This window comes from Petromyzon marinus, chromosome 31 (assembly GCF_048934315.1).
Source record: "Petromyzon marinus isolate PM22_M1 ecotype Great Lakes invasive population chromosome 31, UKy_Petmar_22M1.pri1.0, whole genome shotgun sequence".
Taxonomy (NCBI): domain Eukaryota; kingdom Metazoa; phylum Chordata; class Hyperoartia; order Petromyzontiformes; family Petromyzontidae; genus Petromyzon; species Petromyzon marinus.
This window is the reverse complement of record NC_133697.1, coordinates 15,904,429-15,924,911: the sequence shown is the minus strand read 5'-3', so window position 1 is coordinate 15,924,911 and position 20,483 is coordinate 15,904,429. Positions and strand designations below refer to the sequence as shown.

General features: G+C 46.6%; 2 protein-coding genes across 5 annotated transcripts in view; both read left to right on the top strand.

Annotated features, from left to right (window-relative positions):
• The window catches only part of LOC116947931 (uncharacterized), a 43,099-nt gene extending 39,628 nt beyond the window's left edge, over window positions 1–3,471 (top strand). Inside the window, exon 25 of the mRNA XM_032964252.2 lies at window positions 1,525–3,471. Coding sequence (XP_032820143.1) covers window positions 1,525–1,624 — 100 coding nt within the window. The 3' untranslated portion in view covers window positions 1,625–3,471. The remainder of the gene's footprint in view (window positions 1–1,524) is intronic.
• Window positions 1,632–20,321, top strand: NSL1 (NSL1 component of MIS12 kinetochore complex). 4 transcript variants are annotated; one of them, XM_032964255.2, is made up of 7 exons: window positions 1,632–1,720; window positions 9,636–9,806; window positions 13,660–13,744; window positions 15,393–15,523; window positions 16,335–16,386; window positions 16,583–16,674; window positions 17,518–20,321. In XM_032964255.2, exons 2-7 carry the CDS (start codon window positions 9,669–9,671, stop codon window positions 17,788–17,790), a joined length of 771 nt encoding a protein of 256 aa, XP_032820146.1. In that variant the 5' UTR covers window positions 1,632–1,720; window positions 9,636–9,668; the 3' UTR covers window positions 17,791–20,321. The 4 variants fall into 4 exon arrangements, with proteins under 4 accessions (XP_032820146.1, XP_032820147.1, XP_032820144.1 ...); XM_076071170.1 differs by lacking the exon at window positions 1,632–1,720 and adding an exon at window positions 12,334–12,463 and having other exon boundaries at window positions 9,702–9,806; XM_032964256.2 differs by lacking the exon at window positions 1,632–1,720 and having other exon boundaries at window positions 9,230–9,806; window positions 16,604–16,674.
• The last annotated feature ends 162 nt before the right edge of the window (window positions 20,322–20,483 follow it).

Here is a 20,483-nt window from a genome sequence, read left to right as displayed (position 1 = left end):
TTGAGTTGATGCCAAAGAGCTACATTTTAGTCTCATCTGACCACAACACTTTCACCCAGTTGTCCTCTGAATCATTCAGATGTTCATTGGCAAACTTCAGACGGGCATGTATACGTGCTTTCTTGAGCAGGGGGACCTTGCGGGCGCTGCAGGATTTCAGTCCTTCACGTTGTAGTGTGTTACCAATTGTTTTCTTGGTGACTATGGTCCCAGCTGCCTTGAGATCATTGATAAGATGCTCCCGTGTAGTTCTGGGCTGATTCCTCACCGTTCTCATGATCATTGCAACTCCGCGAGGTGAGATCTTGCATGGAGCCCCAGGCCGAGGGAGATTGGCAGTTCTTTTGTGTTTCTTCCATTTGCGAATAATAATAATCGCACCAACTGTATGTCACCTTCTCACCAAGCTGCTTGGCAATGGTCTTGTAGCCCATTCCAGCCTTGTGTAGGTCTACAATCTTGTCCCTGACATCCTTGGAGAGCTCTTTGGTCTTTGCCATGGTGGAGAGTTTGGAATCTGATTGATTGATTGCATCTGTGGACAGGTGTCTTTTATACAGGTAACAAGCTGAGATGAGCACTCCCTCTAAGAGTGTGCTCCTAATCTCAGCTCGTTACATGTATAAAAGACACCTGGGAGCCAGAAATCTTTTATGATTGAGAGGGGGTCAAATACTTATTTCCTCCAAATAAACCTACCTTTAAAATTATAGACTGATCATTTCTTTGTCAGTGGGCAAACGTACAAAATCAGCAGGGGATCAAATACTTTTTTCCCTCACTGTATGTCATGTAAAGGGCCATTGGCTGAAACGTCACCTATTAGACTTTTGAAGCCAATGTTATTGAAGAATGTCTTGACTTAACGCTTTCGTGACTGCAGGAATTCATATTCCTTGGGTCTTTCGGTAAAGTAAAAAAAATATATATATTTTTGAACCTATCTACGTGACTTGACCAAAAGACCCAAATAATATTGAAGAATGTGTTGAGGTTTTTAGTTGCTCGTGTTTGTGCACCACTGCCAACGCAGTATCACGAAATAATTTGTTTCGATGACAACTGGGTATATTGCATTACATGCATATGTGATTTAGGAAATATGAAAATGGGCAATAATTGGAGTACAACGTATACAAAAGTTTGAAAGTTTGTGCGAGAGTGAACACTCATCAGCATTTTCTCAGTCGCAGCTTGGCTCTGGCTCAGCCTCACGCTCAACTGAGCGAGGCTGGGCCCACAGAAATCCTGAGTGTGGCTGGGACTATGCTCAGAGCCAGCTCAAGTTGGACATCTGTGAAAAAGAGCTTTATAGCTAATCGGATTCCTCCAGTATATATATAAATATTCACGATTCTGAAGTTAAGTGTGGCTTTAAGCCGACTCACTGGATCTAGACCCGAGCCTGATTCAAGCCATGCCTAAGAACGGAGACCTGCCTCTAGCACGGCCGCATGTGTGGGGTGGTCGCATTGCGCGCGCGCTGACGACCACGCGCTGCCTGCTGCTCTGTGCACCGCGCAGTGAGGCCGAGCAGGACGCGGCTCCCGGGGTGGAGACGCTTCCCTTTAACGAGCGCCTCCGCCTCTTCCGCCAACGCGAGAGTCAACGCAAGCACACGTGACCCTGCTCTCCTCTGACATTGGAAAGTGGCGAAGGCTGACGAACCACGCACGGTATTAGTCTCAAATGCTTTGCCTCGCTCGTACGTCGGACACAGGTAACGAAAAGCAGATCACTGGACGCATCCATTGTTGCTGGTGGTAAACATCACGCTGCAGAGTTCGTGCAAACACAGCCAGAACTGCTGTGGTTGCACGCATGCCTTGCACTGATTTCAGCCGTATTACGAGTGGTGTCAGGCTCTAGGCCATAGCTCAAGTACAAGTGCCTTGCCCTAAAAATAGCTGCAGAATTTCCAACCTGTGCATAATATGGCTATATGAGGGTGGGTCATGGTTGAGTACCTAACTTTAAGTAATTTAAGAAAAACTATACAAATGTAAAGCTCAATAGCAAATATAATCACTGTGCAAAATACCACGTACAATTTATGAAAGCAATGGAAAGTCAGCAGACAGGGCAGGATTTCACAGAATGACGATGCACAAGGAGAGAGGGGGCAGCACGTTCAGGCTGGATTTTAAAAGAGGCATCAAGCACTGAAACTGGTTGACCACGGGTCAAACTCTTTTTCCTTCACTCTTCACGTTGGTCGCTGACCTGTGGGTGCCGCCTCCATTGCTTGTCCTCGGTAACCATTTCCACATTGCGACCCTCGGCCTGTCTCTTGGTCGGTTCCCTCCTCCTGTGGTGTCCCCGTTCATCAAACCTTGCACTCGGAGAATGTGTCCACTTCAGCTCTTCTCTCTCCTGATGACTTCCATGAACTTATTTTGCACCGTACGTAACCAATCGTGCTCATGCCGTTAAAGATTTTCCACCAAGACATAGCATCCTGCACATGTGCCAATTTTCAAAGGTCACAAGTTTATTTAAAATTAAGTTTGACTACTCTTCTAAATGTTTTTTTATGATTTCAATGCCTGCGGATTTACTTTTCACAACACCCTATTTTATGCACATTACTACCTAAATACATAGTCTGCCACTACCTCCACTTTTTAACTGATAGAGGTGAAGGAAGGGGAGCATCCATAATCAATGCCATGCACTTTTAAGTAAGCTCATGTTCGGTCCAGTGTCCAGTTTTGGTGCCTAAATCTACCAAAATTTGCAATGCCTTCTTCACGAACAAACCTGCATCATCCACACTGCAAGTCTCTTTGCTACAAGTGATCCATTGTGATGCTTGTTTTCTAGCACTTATTAATGGTCCTCAGCCATCGAACAACCACCGTTTACTTTCCATAATTAGGTAGTCATTTAGTGCTCAATTTACTGACCCGAGACGGGCGATGGGCTAAATCAAACTTGATCATGATTCACAACCTCACACTTATGAGCTCATTGCCCTATCGGCGTGAGTTATATTGGTGATGAATGTGTAAATATAACGTTATAAACGTATACTCTATATCAACGCTTACTATCGACCAGAGGTTAATTGAGAAATTGGTCGTGTGGAATGAGGACGATGAGGCCAAGGTGATTTTGTTTCGCTTGAGAGTTGACACTCGAACCTACATCACTAATTACAGCTTCTGGCAACCATCCTGGTTAAACTGGCTGGGTGTGATCTTATGGAAGCAAATACGTATACTGTATTGTATATATTTCCTTTACAGTTTCATGCAATGAAATGTATAATTTTATACGTAGGCTTTTACAACCATTATGAATCAATTATTTGTGTGTACATAGTAAGGTATCAAGGCTAGATATTACGCATGCTCTAAATGACAGACAATTAATTTTAACATTGATATCATCACCCTGTAAACTAGCATGTTTTCTGGTTGGTTAATTTTGGATTTTATTGATGTACACTAATAAAAAAAATCGTGCATATTTATGAAGTTTCACCTTCATTTAGAAAATGTGTGACCTAAGACAAGTGGGCCAATATGCAGCTCTTCAGGAAATGCTGATGTTTTTTGGCTAATACCTAAAGGTTGTTCACCTTTTACATGCTTTCTGTATTTTGTGAAACTCGCGGTTTTCCAACCCGCACTACAATATCATGTATGTTATAATATTTTATTCTCGTCATGTACAGATTTCACCCTCAACATTTATTGTGGTTTTGTTAACCATTCCCTTCACTCTCAACATTTATCGTGATTTTGTTAACTGTTCCCCTTTATTTCAATGCACAACCCATTACTATGTTAGTTTTGACATAAATTAAGGTGGCAGCATCTATGTAACACTCATTAATTAGATGAAAACACCTTCGTATATATCTTGACTTAAAGCTTTCGTGAATGCAGGAATTAATTCTTTGGGTCTTTCGGTAAAGCCACATAGAAAAAGAATAAAAAATATCACGACGTTTAGATCGCAACACAAGCAATCGTCATCAGGTGAAAAAATATAGTGGGAGAGCTACTGAGGCAGGAAAAAATATAGCGGCAGGATGTTATAAAGGTTTGAGATGGGTGTAGCCCAAGCACCATAAGTGAAGTAGGCGGGGCTAGAGATGAAATTTGCATGTAAATGTAAGATCGGAGAGCTGAGCTACCTCCACGACGACGAAGCTGTAGAGGTGGCCAATGTATTGTGAGAGATTAGCATGTCAATATCAGAAAAACGAGAGCCACCGCCATATCGAGGAAAACGAGCAATGGTGGCTGTGTTAGTGAGATATTTAGCCTGTTAATGTAAAGACATTTAATCGAACCAACCAAGCGGCTTTCCTTAAAACCCTCTGCTGTCAGTTTCGATGTGGTATCTTTGTTTACCAAAGTTCCTGTGCCTGATACCATTGCAATAATTGAAGATTTGGTCCAACAAGGACTGAATGCTGATGTACCAGCCCTGGTTAGACACTGCCTCACCAACACTTACTTCACCTGGAATGGAACATTCTACAAACAAGTTGAAGGTACCCCAATGGGTTCTCTCTTATCTCCAGTTGTAGCCAATGTTTTCACGGAGAAATTTGAGACAGATTCTATCCAGGCATCCATCCTACATCCTTCCTTGTGGAAGAGATACGTAGATGATACATTTGTCATCTGGCCACATGGCCTACCAGCTCTGGACCAATTCTTCAACCACATCAATTCCATACACCCAGCCATCAAATTCACCACGGAGGTGGAAAAGGATGGCAAGTTACTATTCTTGGATTTTTTATCGAAAAGAGACCTGATGGCTCAATGGGACACTGTATACAGGAAATCCACCCATACGGATGCCTACCTAAAACCTGACTCCCATCACCATCCATCCCAGAAGAATTCCCTCATCAAAACTCTACACCATAGAGCTAGATGTATTTCCGACCATCACCACCTAGCCAGTGAACTGGAGCACGTACACCAAGCCCTCAAGAAGAATGGATATTCAGACTACACAATCCGTGAAGCTATCACCCCAACTGTTGGGAAAGAACCATCTGAGGACCCAATAAAAACCATCACCTTGCCATACATAGCAGGAGTCACCAAAAAGATTTCCAAAATCATGAGCAAACACAAGATCCAGGTACGATTCCACACAGTACATAAAATTCGTGATTTGATCCCATCTGTGAAGGATGTGATCCCTGACATGCAATACCCCGGTGTCTACAAACTAAGCTGTGTCTGCGGCAGCAGTTACATTGGGGAAACTAAGCGATATGTCTCGGATCAGGTTCGTGAACATAAGGCAGATCTGAAACACGGTAGGACCAATACCTCAGCCATGGCAGATCATTATTTTAATGCTGTGGGCACACGAAATTGATTTTACCAAGACGAAGGTACTCTGCAAACCCACTGGCTATCAGCAAAGATTTGTTCATGAAGCCATCCAGATATACAAACACAGACACAATTTCAACCGAGAAGATGGGTACAAACTAAGCAATCATTGGAAGGACGTTATTAACCAGTTTAGGTCATAACTGGCTGTGTTGTTCCCTTCCTACCTACCTATGCTAGCAGTTATTTTCGACTGTCTGAGTTACATTCACTCACACAGCCACCATTAGCTGTGTTAGTAAATGGCGGCTTGCCATCCTTTTCCACCTCCATGTGGCAATGGCTCTTTCCGAGCTGTCTCCGAGCTTACATTTACAAGAAAATTTCTTACATTGTCATCCTAATCTCTCACAATACAATGGCCACCCCCACAGCTTCGTTTGTTAAGATTATCCGATCTTACATTTACATGCAAATTTCATCTCTAGCCCCGCCCACTGACCCTTGGGCTACACCCATCTCAAACCTTTATAACTCCCTGCCTTAGCAGCGCTCCCGCCATATATGTTTTTCCGCCTCAGCAGCTCTCCCGCTATATTTTTCACCTGATGACGATTGCTTGTGTTGCGATCGAAACGTCGTGATATTGTTATTATTTTTCTATCTACGTGGCTTTACCTAAAGACCCAGGGAATATAATATAAAGACATTTAACCTGGTAATGTAACTCAGAGAGTCGAAAATAACTGCATAAGCAAAGTGGGCGGAGCTAGAGATGAAATTTGCATATAAATGTAAGATCGGAGAGCTGAGCTACCTCCACGACGACAAACTGTATGGGTCTACTATATGGTACATATAGTTGGGGCTGCATGGCCAAAATTGCACTATTATGGCTTCTGGCTCTGTATATGGGTCTATTTGTATCTCTGAGTCTCTTTGTATCTCTGAGTCTCTGTGGGTCTATGCGTCTCTTTGTATCTCTGAGTCTCTGTGGGTCTATGAGTCTCTTTGTATCTCTGAGTCTCTGTGGGTCTATGTGTCTCTTTGTATCTCTGAGTCTCTGTGGGTCTATGCGTCTCTTTGTATCTCTGAGTCTCTGTGGGTCAATGCGTCTCTCCGTATCTCTGAGTCTCTGTGGGTCTATGAGTCTCTTTGTATCTCTGAGTCTCTGTGGGTCTATGCGTCTCGTATCTCTGAGTCTCTGTGGGTCTATGCGTCTCTTTGTATCTCTGAGTATCTGTGAGTCTATGCGTCTCGTTGTATCTCTGAGTCTCTGTGGGTCTATGCGTCTCTTTGTATCTCTGAGTCTCTGTGGGTCTATGAGTCTCTTTGTATCTCTGAGTATCTGTGGGTCTCTGTGTCTCTGGATATCTCTGAGTCTCTGTGAGTCTATGCATCTCTTTGTATCTCTGAGTCTCTGTGGGTCTGAGTCTCTTTGTATCTCTGAGTCTCTGTGGGTCTATGCGTCTCGTTGTATCTCTGAGTCTCTGTGGGTCTATGCGTCTCTTTCTATCTCTGAGTCTCTGTGAGTCTATGAGTCTCTTTGTATCTGAGTCTCTGTGGGTCTATGAGTCTCTTTGTATCTCCAAGTCTCTGTGGGTCTCTGTGTCTCTGGATATCTCTGAGTCTCTGTGAGTCTATGCGTCTCGTTGTATCTCTGAGTCTCTGTGGGTCTATGCGTCTCTTTGTATCTCTGAGTATCTGTGGGTCTATGAGTCTCTTTGTATCTCTGAGTCTCTGTGGGTCTATGCGTCTCGTTGTATCTCTGAGTCTCTGTGGGTCTATGCGTCTCTTTGTATCTCTGAGTCTCTGTGAGTCTATGCGTCTCTTCGTATCTCTGAGTCTCTGTTGGTCTATGAGTCTCTTTGTATCTCTGAGTCTCTGTGGGTCTATGCGTCTCGTATCTCTGAGTCTCTGTGGGTCTATGCGTCTCGTATCTCTGAGTCTCTGTGGGTGTATGCGTCTCTTTGTATCTCTGAGTATCTGTGAGTCTATGCGTCTCTTTGTATCTCTGAGTCTCTGTGGGTCTATGCGTCTCTTTGTATCTCTGAGTCTCTGTGGGTCTATGAGTCTCTTTGTATCTCTGAGTATCTGTGGGTCTCTGTGTCTCTGGATATCTCTGATTCTCTGTGAGTCTATGCATCTCTTTGTATTTCTGAGTCTCTGTGGGTCTGAGTCTCTTTGTATCTCTGATTCTCTGTGGGTCTATGCGTCTCGTTGTATCTCTGAGTCTCTGTGGGTCTATGCGTCTCTTTCTATCTCTGAGTCTCTGTGAGTCTATGAGTCTCTTTGTATCTGAGTCTCTGTGGGTCTATGAGTCTCTTTGTATCTCCGAGTCTCTGTGGGTCTCTGTGTCTCTGGATATCTCTGAGTCTCTGTGAGTCTATGCGTCTCGTATCTCTGAGTCTCTGTGGGTCTATGCGTCTCTTTGTATCTCTGAGTATCTGTGGGTCTATGAGTCTCTTTGTATCTCTGAGTCTCTGTGGGTCTATGCGTCTCGTTGTATCTCTGAGTCTCTGTGGGTCTATGCGTCTCTTTCTATCTCTGAGTCTCTGTGAGTCTATGAGTCTCTTTGTATCTGAGTCTCTGTGGGTCTATGAGTCTCTTTGTATCTCCGAGTCTCTGTGGGTCTCTGTGTCTCTGGATATCTCTGAGTCTCTGTGAGTCTATGCGTCTCTTTGTATCTCTGAGTCTCTGTGGGTCTATGAGTCTCTTTGTATCTCTGAGTATCTGTGGGTCTATGCGTCTCGTATCTCTGAGTCTCTGTGGGTCTGTGCGTCTCTTTGTATCTCTGAGTCTCTGTGGATCTGTGCGTCTCTTTGTATCTCTGAGTATCTGTGGGTCTATGCGTCTCTTTGTATCTCTGAGTCTCTGTGGGTCTATGAGTCTCTTTGTATCTCTGAGTCTCTGTGGGTCTATGTGTCTCTGGATATCTCTGAGTCTCTGTGGGACTATGCGTCTCGTTGTATCTCCGAGTCTCTGTGGGTCTATGCGTCTCTTTGTATCTCTGAGTCTCTGTGGGTCTATGCGTCTCTGTGGGTCTATGAGTCTCTTTGTATCTCTGAGTCTCTGTGGGTCTATGCGTCTCTGGATATCTCTGAGTCTCTGTGGGTCTATGCGTCTCTTTGTATCTCTGAGTCTCTGTGGGTCTATGAGTCTCTTTGTATCTCTGAGTCTCTGTGGGTCTATGTGTCTCTTTGTATCTCTGAGTATCTGTGGGTCTATGTGTTTCGTTGTATCTCTTGAGTCTCTGTGGGTCTATGCGTCTCTTTGTATCTCTGAGTCTCTGTGGGTCTATGAGTCTCTTTGTATCTCTGAGTCTCTGTGGGTCTATGTGTCTCTGGATATCTCGGAGTCTCTGTGGGACTATGCGTCTCTTTGTGTCTCTGAGTCTCTGTGGGTCTATGCGTCTCGTTGTATCTCTGAGTCTCTGTGGGTCTATGCGTCTCTTTGTATCTCTGAGTCTCTGTGGGTCTATGAGTCTCTTTGTATCTCTGAGTCTCTGTGGGTCTATGTGTCTCTTTGTATCTCTGAGTCTCTGTGGGTCTATGCGTCTCGTATCTCTGAGTCTCTGTGGGTCTATGCGTCTCTTTGTATCTCTGAGTCTCTGTGGGACTATGCATCTCTTTGTATCTCTGAGTCTCTGTGGGTCTATGCGTCTCTTTGTATCTCTGAGTCTCTGTGGGTCTATGAGTCTCTTTGTATCTCTGAGTATCTGTGGGTATCTGTGTCTTCGGATATCTCTGAGTCTCTGTGAGTCTATGCGTCTCGTTGTATCTCTGAGTCTATGTGGGTCTATGCGTCTCTTTGTATCTCTGAGTCTCTGTGGGTCTATGCGTCTCTTTGTATCTCTGAGTCTCTGTGGGTCTATGCGTCTCTTTGTATCTCTGAGTCTCTGTGGGTCTATGAGTCTCTTTGTATCTGTGAGTCGTGGGTCTATTGAGTCTCTTTGTATCTCTGAGTCTCTGTGGGTCTATGCGTCTCTTTGTATCTGAGTCTCTGTGGGTCTATGCGTCTCTTTGTATCTCGGTGTTTCTGTGGGTCGATGCGTCTCTGGATATCTGAGTATTTACTTTTCCATAATTTGGGCCACATGGCCACAGTTACCCTATGACGTCACCGCTCGAATTATTTACATCGACGCTATGGACGTCACTGCGCCAAGTCGTAATTGGGTCACGTGGTGGCGCGGCGGCGTGACGTCGCCACCGAGCGGTTGGTCGCGCGATAGTGACGTCGCGTCCGTGTGTTTTCCCGCGCGCCGCTTTTCCTCACGGGTTACGTGGCCCGCGTCACGTGTTGCACGCCGACCAATGGGAGCCGAGCGCGGGCCGTCCGGACGCGGTGGAGACGATGGAGTCGCGGATCCCGCTCTGCTCCCGCAGCGCCGCGGAAGTCGCGGCGCGCCGCGTCGCTGCCGCCATCGATGAGCTGCTGGCGCGCAGTCTGTCCGATGAGCGGCGTGCCATCGCCTCAGAGCTCATCGTAGCGGTGAGCGGCCATGCGAGTCTTGTGAACGAGGCAGGGCCTAACCGAAAACCCGTGCTAACCCTGCTTTGCGCACCCTGGCCTGTCCTCCCTCCCTGTCCTGCCTTGCCCTCCTGCCCTGTCCTCCCTCCCTGTCCTGCCTTGCCCTCCTGGCCTGTCCTCCCTCCCTGTCCTGCCTTGCCCTCCTGGCCTGCCCTCCCTGTCCTGCCTTGTCCTCCTGCCCTGTCCTCCCTCCCTGTCCTGCCTTGCCCTCCTGCCCTGTCCTCCCTGTCCTGCCTTGCCCTCCTGGCCTGTCCTCCCTCCCTGTCCTGCCTTGCCCTCCTGGCCTGTCCTCCCTCCCTGTCCTGCCTTGCCCTCCTGCCCTGTCCTCCCTCCCTGTCCTGCCTTGCCTTCCTGCCCTGTCCTCCCTCCCTGTCCTGCCTTGCCCTCCTGGCCTGTCCTCCCTCCCCGTCCTGCCTTGTTCTCCTGGCCTGTCCTCCCTCCCTGTCCTGCCTTGCCCCCCTGGCCTGTCCTCCCTCCCTGTCCTGCCTTGCCCTCCTGTCCTGTCCTCCCTGTCCTGCCTTGCCCTCCTGGCCTGTCCTCCCTCCCTGTCCTGCCTTGCCCTCCTGGCCTGTCCTCCCTTCCTGTCCTGCCTTGCCCTCCTGGCCTGCCCTCCCTGTCCTGCCTTGCCCTCCTGGCCTGTCCTCCCTCCCTGTCCTGCCTTGCCCTCCTGGCCTGTCCTCCCTCCCTGTCCTGCCTTGCCCTCCTGGCCTGTCCTCCCTCCCTGTCCTGCCTTGCCCTCCTGGCCTGTCCTCCCTCCCTGTCCTGCCTTGCCCTCCTGGCCTGTCCTCCCTCCCTGTCCTGCCTTGCCCTCCTGGCCTGTCCTCCCTCCCTGTCCTGCCTTGCCCTCCTGGCCTGCCCTCCCTGTCCTGCCTTGCCCTCCTGGCCTGTCCTCCCTCCCTGTCCTGCCTTGCCCTCCTGGCCTGCCCTCCCTGTCCTGCCTTGCCCTCCTGGCCTGTCCTCCCTCCCTGTCCTGCCTTGCCCTCCTGGCCTGTCCTCCCTCCCTGTCCTGCCTTGCCCTCCTGGCCTGTCCTCCCTCCCTGTCCTGCCTTGCCCTCCTGGCCTGTCCTCCCTCCCTGTCCTGCCTTGCCCTCCTGGCCTGCCCTCCCTCCCTGTCCTGCCTTGCCCTCCTGGCCTGCCCTCCCTCCCTGTCCTGCCTTGCCCTCCTGGTCTGTCCTCCCTCCCTGTCCTGCCTTGCCCTCCTGCCCTGTCCTCCCTGTCCTGCCTTGCCCTCCTGGCCTGTCCTCCCTCCCTGTCCTGCCTTGTCCCCCTGGCCTGTCCTCCCTCCCTGTCCTGCCTTGCCCTCCTGGCCTGTCCTCCCTCCCTGTCCTGCCTTGCCCTCCTGGCCTGTCCTCCCTCCCTGTCCTGCCTTGTCCCCCTGGCCTGTCCTCCCTCCCTGTCCTGCCTTGCCCTCCTGGCCTGTCCTCCCTCCCTGTCCTGCCTTGCCCTCCTGGCCTGTCCTTCCTCCCTGTCCTGCCTTGCCCTCCTGGCCTGTCCTCCTTCCCTGTCCTGCCTTGCCCTCCTGCACTGTCCTCCCTCCCTGTCCTGCCTTGCCCTCCTGGCCTGTCCTCCCTCCCTGTCCTGCCTTGCCCTCCTGGCCTCTCCTCCCTCCCTGTCCTGCCTTGCCCTCCTGGCCTGCCCTCCCTCCCTGTCCTGCCTTGCCCTCCTGGCCTGTCCTCCCTCCCTGTCCTGCCTTGCCCTCCTGCCCTGTCCTCCCTGTCCTGCCTTGCCCTCCTGGCCTGTCCTCCCTCCCTGTCCTGCCTTGTCCCCCTGGCCTGTCCTCCCTCCCTGTCCTGCCTTGCCCTCCTGGCCTGTCCTCCCTCCCTGTCCTGCCTTGCCCTCCTGGCCTGTCCTCCCTCCCTGTCCTGCCTTGTCCCCCTGGCCTGTCCTCCCTCCCTGTCCTGCCTTGCCCTCCTGGCCTGTCCTGCCTTGCCCTCCTGGCCTGTCCTTCCTCCCTGTCCTGCCTTGCCCTCCTGGCCTGTCCTCCTTCCCTGTCCTGCCTTGCCCTCCTGCACTGTCCTCCCTCCCTGTCCTGCCTTGCCCTCCTGGCCTGTCCTCCCTCCCTGTCCTGCCTTTCCCTCCTGGCCTCTCCTCCCTCCCTGTCCTGCCTTGCCCCCCTGACCTGTCCTCCCTCCCTGTCCTGCCTTGTCCTCCCTGCCGTTCCCTGCACTCCCCACCCCCCTTTCCTCCCTCCCTGTCCTTTGCCCTTCACCCTGTAATTCCCTGCTCTGCTTCCGACCAGCACTGCACTGCCCACACCGACTGTCCCAGCAGGGCACATCATGCATGTTGACAAATGCACACACGCATTACTTGTGTTGGTTAGCGTTAGTCATGGGCATTGCGGCCATATGAACCTCATGGCGGGACCCCGGGGTCCCGAATAAAAGTCAAAATCGTGATTAATTTATTTTTGGCGACTCTGTCCCACTGCGCACATAAACGCCGCGACCCACCTGGCGCGGATTGTTTTGTTGTCGTCCAAGCACAGCAGCTACGACGAATGCGCACAAGAGCTGAACAAGCGAATGCACTCCATGCTCGGGTATGGGCAGGATCATAATAAGTCTTACCCAAAGCTGCCCAAACTGCCTACACGACTTAAGTCATTTGTCATAACGGTATGTATAATACAGTGCAACTGCTCTCTTATCTTCATTATTATTTGTGACCTACCAATGTCTGCAGCCAGGATCAATCGATGACAATTCTATTACCTGCAGATATTTAACATATGAGATGCGTTGCACCGTTAATTCCTCCTGTTTGATAATACTTCTCTCTTCCGTATGCATCTGTGCAGATAGGTTTTTTTTCCGGTTAAGCCATAGTCCCCACATACCGCTCGTATCAATGCGGATAAGAGGAGCGGCGACCCACTACTCTTTAGAGTAACATTGGTATAAACGTTTGTTACAATTTGAACAACGCATTGAAAACGCGTACTATTTACCTACTGTTTACAAAGTGTGTTCACAAATCCACACTGAGAAACACGATGATTGACAGAGGGGTGTAAATTATTTTTCGATAGTATATTTAAATAGAGGTACTGCAGGTAAATAGTTTTCAGTTTTAAAGCCTTAGTTTGACAAGACAACACTTGCCACCATCTTTCAACCCATTGGTGAAAAAGAGCAAAGTTTTTGTTTACATTATAATATAATGTTTATATTATATATAATATAATGTTTACATTATAATATGTTTACATTATAATATAATGTTTATGCGAGAGCCGGGGGCTTATGGGACCCCGGGGTTCCGCCATGAGGTTCATATGTAAAATTTTATATTCGTGACAAGACATACGCAAGATTCTTACAGGACGGTATATCCCGCATCGATATCGCTAATACACATCAGAGGTATTGAGTTTGGCTGGTTCTGAGTGATGTCAATATTTTATTGTTCAGAATGATCTTTTTTAAACCACTTTACATTCACTATGAGTGCTGTGAAATTCATAATCCTGTTTAATTTAGCTCAGGTGATATCTCCCTGAGGTTGCGTTTCTCAGATGTTGGGATTCGGACTGCCACTCACATTCACTATCCTTCATTCGTGAATGTCATCAGTGTATCTACCTTACAGCAAAGTCCAATTGTTTTCGACACTGAAAAAAAGCTTGACATGGGTAGTATGCAAGCCTGAGTTGGGTGATGCATTGCGTTGCCTTTCAGACCTCATCTTCGGTAATATTGAGGTCTGTTAATCGCAACATTCACATCAAACACTGTCTGCTTCACCCTTAGAGACGCGGTTATGTCTCAGTGGGATTGTTTACAGTGGAGCTGTGATGCTTCTGTGCTTGCAGACCATAGTGAGAGGTCTGCAGGAAAATGTGACGATAAACGGCAAGCTGTGGCATGAAATTCCTGAAGTGGAAGATCCCCTGCAAGGTATGCAATTGTAAGATGCTGTAAACTACATTCTTCAGCCAAACGAATGTCACCTCGTGTTAGAAACGATCTATAGAACAGGAAGCTACAGAATTACTGGGGTCACGTTCTTGGCGTTATCTCAACACTAGATGGCACTCGGGTTTTGTAAATCACTTCACTGCTTCTTCGCCTGTTATACAGCATGAATAATTATTGGTTTCAGCCCTCACAGTTAAACTGATGATGACGAATGAGCAATTTGTGTTTTTTACACAGATGCTTATACCAGCAACTTGCTGGACATGAAAAAAAAAATAATTGGGGGTGGCTGAAATTTGAATAAATTGTCTGAGTTGGTTCTGCCTCAATTCTGTTGACACATGAATCCTCCACTTGAGCCACTGATGTGAAAGTTAGAGTAGGTTATGAAGCCCACGAGATGAGATTTATGATACTTTGTTAATGAGCCATGATGGATATATTGCTGTCGGGTCCATGGTTGGTTAATCAATTCCAGAGCTACTCTCTGGGAAAAATTATATATTCTTTTAAAGCATGGGACATGCTTATTTTCCTTGGATTTTAAAATTATTCAGTTAATGGTGCACACATTATTCAGGTTTATGAAACCCGGGGATAGGTACCTCAGGTTGTCTATTGTGAGGAGATATTAGGTTGGGTTCAGAGAGGCAATAGAGGGGTAACAAGAATTGGTAACTGCTTTTATAATAAGTCCACAATATGGTAGACAGAAAATGTATAGAGGTAGTGAAGGATGGTGGGTATGTGATGATGTTTGAAACTGAAGGTGTGGAAATTGGAAGGCAAGAGAATTGTAGAGGCAAGGTTGGGTACAGAGGCACAACAGTTGTATGTCATGAGGCAAGGATACATTTTTATGACATATACCCATGTATGTGTAGTGACATAGCACTGACTGTTGTACTGCAACTGCAGGAGGGCACTTAGCGCACACGCCGTTGAGCATCTACACGGGTATGCCGGCAGGGCAGAGGCACTGGGGCAAGGGTCACGATAGACCTTGTGGGGGAGCCCCTGGACCCCTCTGGTGAGTTCAAGAAGGGAGGCGCGGCTAGGGCGGAGCCAAGACGCGCCGAGGGGAATAAAAGCAGCGAAGAGCGAGAGCTCCAGGCTGCCAGTTCTGGGATTGGACTCGTCTCGTCATCGCTGTCGTCATCGCCTTCGCCCGATCATTGCGCGGCCTGACATTAGTTGGCTGTCCCGGTCGACGCCGTCGGTGGAACAGGGTCGTGTCTGGGATGGGTCGTGAGCAGTGTGGTCGAGAGAGAGAGAGAGGGGGCCCGAGTGGTGACATAAACTCAACAACAATAAAAGGGGAGGACGGTGCCTCCTGCGATTACCTCGTCTCCGACTGAGTGTGTGCGACGCACGCCACCCGCATGCACACACAACTCTCGAGCAAGAAGGAAGAAGAGACCTACGACACTACATATGTAAACATGCAGAGTGACGGAAAATAGTTAATATCAAACTTGATCTTGCAACCTACATAATAGTAATATAAGAATACGGAAACCAAGCAAAGCGTTCAGCTAAAACTAAGAATTTGAATTACCGCAATTAAAGCTTGTTTTTGCCAATTTCAGGTTTTTCCTTTATCTGCGATCTTTATTTCTGCAATCAGATATGGACATGGCAAGCTTGGATAAGACTCGGAACAATTACATTACGACCGTGGCCGGCAAGCGACGGCGCTACCCCAAGCGGATCCTCAACCACTTTGTCCGGGAGCTGAAGGCTGAGCGAGAGTGTCTGGTACGAAAGCAGGCCTTTTCACATCTGATCCCAGCTTGATGAGAACCATGGGCCATAGACACATCATGAACCATACACTATATATACACCTGATGCTGTATAATCTGTATGCATAAGAGATTTAGTATCCATTTCTAGATTGTTGGGAGTGGGTGAGTTATGTTTATTATAGTTCAGTCTTGTATTTTCTACAGAACTGGTGATAGATGGCTGAAGAATTCAGCGGCACCAAGTTTCAGGTTAATGGTCTGCTGATAGTGAAGCTATGAGGCCCACATCTGTAATAAACGCTTGCAGCTGCAGTACTCATAGAAGCAGTCTTCACATACCAGGCCCCCACTCCCACTGAAGTCCACCTACACCTTGCTTGACTCAAGGCCCTTTAGGTAGACACTTAAGGTGATTATTTCACACTTTTTATTTAAATAACTTCATTTTATTGAATGCTAGTGAGGACCATTTACCACTACATTTGAATCTGTAGGTTGGATGAAATGAGCTGTGGCATTGGTTGGGCCTGCGGGCCATAGTTTTTATATATCTGCATTAAATCTTATCTACCTGTTCAACAATGATAATTTACTTCCTCTAGGAAATGTGTGTGCATACCATGATTGCCTGTTTGTCATTACAGAGGTTTTCCCATTGAGCCATACAGCCTTATTATAAACAGTCCATGTGCTTTCTGTGTTATTCCTATGAAAACTGATACCTCCTGGTTTCTGAACAACCATGGAACATCTAAGTTTAAATTGTAAATGTTTGATAAAGGGTTGTTTTTTGTTGATAATTTATATTTATCTTGTTCCAGAAATTGTACCATCCTTATCTTCCAAAAAGCCTGAAGAAGGAATGCAACACAGGTGCTTTGTGGAGTCTGTTAAAGTGCAGTTTAACGTTGTTTACACGTTATCACATGTACAAGTTAGCCCAAGTATGTATATTGAACTTATTTTGCACCTTACGTCGTCAATCTTGCTAATTGGAGGTGCATTACATTGATTGTGTTGGCATATATTGGTGAGTGTAATATTCCCCTTTGTCCTGTCCCGCTGACAGTTGTGTGCGGCGAGTCTGTAGACGATGCTAAGCACAAAGAGCTGAGTGAGCGGGTGACGTGCCTCGCTACGGAAACATCAGCAGTCATGAAGGTATACGCATGCCTTGTTTATACAGCCCATAATCATGTTGTGGCTCTGGATGTGTTGTGTTTTTATGTGATTTCGTGCATAGCTGCTTGAGATGATTGCATGACAAAAGTTGGGGGTCCCCTTTTTAAATGTAAAAAGGGGATCCCCAACTTAACCTCTCCTTCTTGTACTTATACGATAATTTCTGATGTGACTTAAATTTATCGCTATGCTTGAGTAATCACAGCTCGTCACTACTTTCACCCTTTCTCTTACCCCCACTATGACTAAAGATGGAGATGTGTGGAGCAGCGTGCTGTTCTCAACATCCTGTATTTTTCATGCCATTGTCTCTGCTGGTTGCTCAAATTCTCTGCAATTGGCACCTCTGCCATCATCTCTTTTATGGAGTCCTCTCCTAACCCTGCATCTACCAGAAATATGTCCCATGCCTGCCTACTCGCTCTTCTGTGTTGCCTTAACTCTGGTACCATGGTGGACCTCCTCATTGCAAAAGGATTGGATTTTTTTAGAAATTGCAAATTAAAATCAAGTGCAGCTAAACCTGTCTTAACCCATCTAGCACCAGAGCCCTAAATCCTCATTAGAACTGCAACTTGATCCAAATCCGCCCATAAGCAGCGTGGCCTTATGACACCGCAGTGCATTAGCAGACGCAGCAGCAGCACGGGGCAGCAGCAGTAGCCTCCACAGTCGGAGGCGACGCACCATGGAGCAGCTCGTTATACAGATGTCTCGTGCAAATATAATTGTGTCTGTGGAATTTGAAGTATATGACCGGTGTAACTTTAACTCCAATTATAGAAATTTACATTTTTCAATCTGACTGCTTTTTCTTCCAAGTTGTTGCCCTCCATGCTGACAAAAGTGGACAATCTCTGCAAGGCTGTGGAGTCGACGAACGGCATGGCCACGGGCGGCACCAACGCGATCGTGCACTCGCCCAGCGTCGAGGTGACCCCCGTGGGAGAGGCTCACGCAGGGTTGCAGCTCCCCGGCACACCCCTCAAGGTGTCGGCAGAGCGGCACAGCCTGCTCCGCCCACGGGCGCAGCCCGATGAGCAGCGGCGTGTGACACTGCGCCGCAGGCTAGCAGTGGATATGTCTCCTGAGTAGCCCACGGTGGATTTTGTTTGAAGAGCCCACTTGTTTTTTTCTTATGTTTTAGCTTTCTGTCATTGTAAAATAAATACACCATTTAAACAAACCTGCATGTTCACAGCTGGGTAATGTTGTTTTGTACCCATAAAGCAGAATCACTTGTATAGTTTTCCATTTTCTCTTTATATATGCTAAAATATAATTGAACAATCTTGCTAGGGAATGCTGGGGTTATCTTAGACCAGTTTCCCAAAACGGAGGTCAAAGTAGGTTCAGATTAAGTGATTAATCAATCGGAACACGTTTGTGGGACTACTGGAGCTGCTTGCAGTGATGACTCCTCTGACCCTGGCCGGAAGAGTCAGTGCTTTGCATATGCAACATGACTGGTATGCCTGCAGAGAAAATCTCATCAATGTATAAAATGTGGGGACTGTCACCTGAAGTTTAAGAGACCCTGGATTAAATTCGTGTTCTTGGAAACATGCCAATGCTGCTTTGCAGTTGACTTAAAACGTTTGATTTATATTTTTTAGCCTGTGGCTGTCAATTGTGATCAGTCCAGCTGAATTGTTAGAGTGCACGTTAATCTTGGTGGTACAACACCGAGGTTTGTGTTTAATTCTAGATTTAAAGCTTTCGTGACTGCTAGGATCCATACTCTTTGGTTCTATTGGGTAAAGTCACGTAGGTGAATTAACTGAAGCAACTTTAAAGCAACTTTGTCCAGAAAAAAAAACTATCGATGTCTTCCAATGATTGAGATGATTGGTCTAATTTACTTTCTTGCAGTTCCAGGCATTTGCCAACTTCAATTTAAATCACACACATTTCCAATGTGGGGAATCTTTTCTGCACCTCCTTTTTATCACCTTATATGTATCTCGGTAGATAAATCAAACCTCGTATAAACAAAACACATTGTTGCCATCACAGAATGAAATTGTTTTTGGAGTGTGCCATTCAAAATAAATATATTGGCACAATAAGTATTGTAACTTCTGTGATGCGAATAACATTAAGGGTAATCTAATCTTCTTTGGTTCTTTCGGTAAAGTCACGTAGAATGAGAATAAAATAATAAAATAAAACAATAAAATTTTCACGACGTTTCGGCCACAACACAAGTGGCCTTCAGGTGAAAGGAACAAACCTGTCGGGACGACAGAGCTCTGTCGTTCTGTCCTTTCACCTGAAGAAGGCCACTTGTGTTGTGGCCGAAACGTCGTGAGAATTTTATTGTTTTATTTTATTCTCATTCTACGTGACTTTACTGAAAGAACCAAAGAAGATGAATCCTTGCAGTCACGAAAGCTTTAAATGGTAATCTAATCGCTTACTTGATAACTATTTTCGAATTTCACAATACATATCTTAGCAATTGGGTGAAATTGTGCAAAAATTCTAATTGTGTTATAAATTTTGGCACAGGTAAATCCCATTTGGCAATGAATGCACATTTTGTATGGGGACCTGGTTACACGATTACACCTGGTTACAGCAGAAAAAGCCATGAAGAAAACAATGCCACAAACAACTACATGGTCAAGTTCCAACTGACAAGGTCGTGCATCAACTCGGTACAACAACACAAGACGAGTAGAATGTATCACATACAAACTTGTGGAGTATTATGAGCTGTAATTCTACTTGAGCAGCCTAAGGACAACCTGAAATATTGTTTCCGAGTAACCATTACTTTTGAATGGGCCTCGTGGTTTTGGTGGATGGCTCTTGCTGGTAAAAACTCGCAGCATTTATTTCACATGTTTAACTGCTGTTGACATTTGGTAAGTTGAGATTTGGCTTAAACATTTATTGAAAACACTCATCCAAAGGGCCTGCAGGCTGAGGTACTAAAGTGAACATTTCATGAAAAGGCAAACTTGTCTGAGCAGTTAGGATCTGGTTAATAGTCCATTAAATATATCAGAATCTGAATATTTATATTGGATGAATCCGATTAGCTATTAAGCTCTTAGCACAGACGTCCAGTAGGTGCGGGTCAATGCCACAACAACAAATCACGATTTGAAGCTTTCGTGACTGCAAGGATTCATCTTCTTTGGTTCTTTCGGTAAAGTCACGTAGAATGAGAATAAAATAATAAATTGATAAAATAACACTAATATTCTCACGACGTTTCGGCCACAACACAAGCGGCCTTCATCAGGTGAAGGGACGAGACTGTCCAGCGCTGTCCTACCAGAGAGTCTCGTCCCTTCACCTGATGAAGGCCGCTTGTGTTGTGGCCGAAACGTCGTGAGAATATTGTGTTATTTTATCAATTTATTATTTTATTCTCATTCTACGTGACTTTACCGAAAGAACCAAAGAAGGTAAACAAATCACTTTAAAATATAGTTCGTGAACAATTTGGTTTTTGGCATGTATTCTCCAGTGTCCTGTTCCTCTTCCTGCCCTTCAACGTAATTTAAAGAATGCACCTCCATTATTTGCACAGTTCTTAACATGTCTATGTCATTGTTTATGCTTCTGATCCATATAACGTAGATACTCTGATTAAACACGGTTTTTTACAATAATTGATGTACAGTATGGCTTTTTATCATTAAGTCAGTCCATACCGATTACATCTGGCGGTTCACTAGCATTGATTCAAGAAAGCATGGTGCTGCTGATGGGACACAGTTGAATCCGTCCATAGTTTGCTTGTACGGAATGTGCTGCCGACATTACACTCCGAG

Coding starts and splice junctions, on each gene's coding strand:
- NSL1 (XM_032964255.2), top strand. CDS start 9,669: ATGGAGTCGCGGATCCCGCTCTGCTCCCGCAGCGCCGCGGAAGTCGCG. Junction 16,387..16,582: donor GAAGAAGGAATGCAACACAG/GTGCTTTGTGGA, acceptor TCCCGCTGACAG/TTGTGTGCGGCGAGTCTGTA. Junction 16,675..17,517: donor AAACATCAGCAGTCATGAAG/GTATACGCATGC, acceptor TTTTCTTCCAAG/TTGTTGCCCTCCATGCTGAC.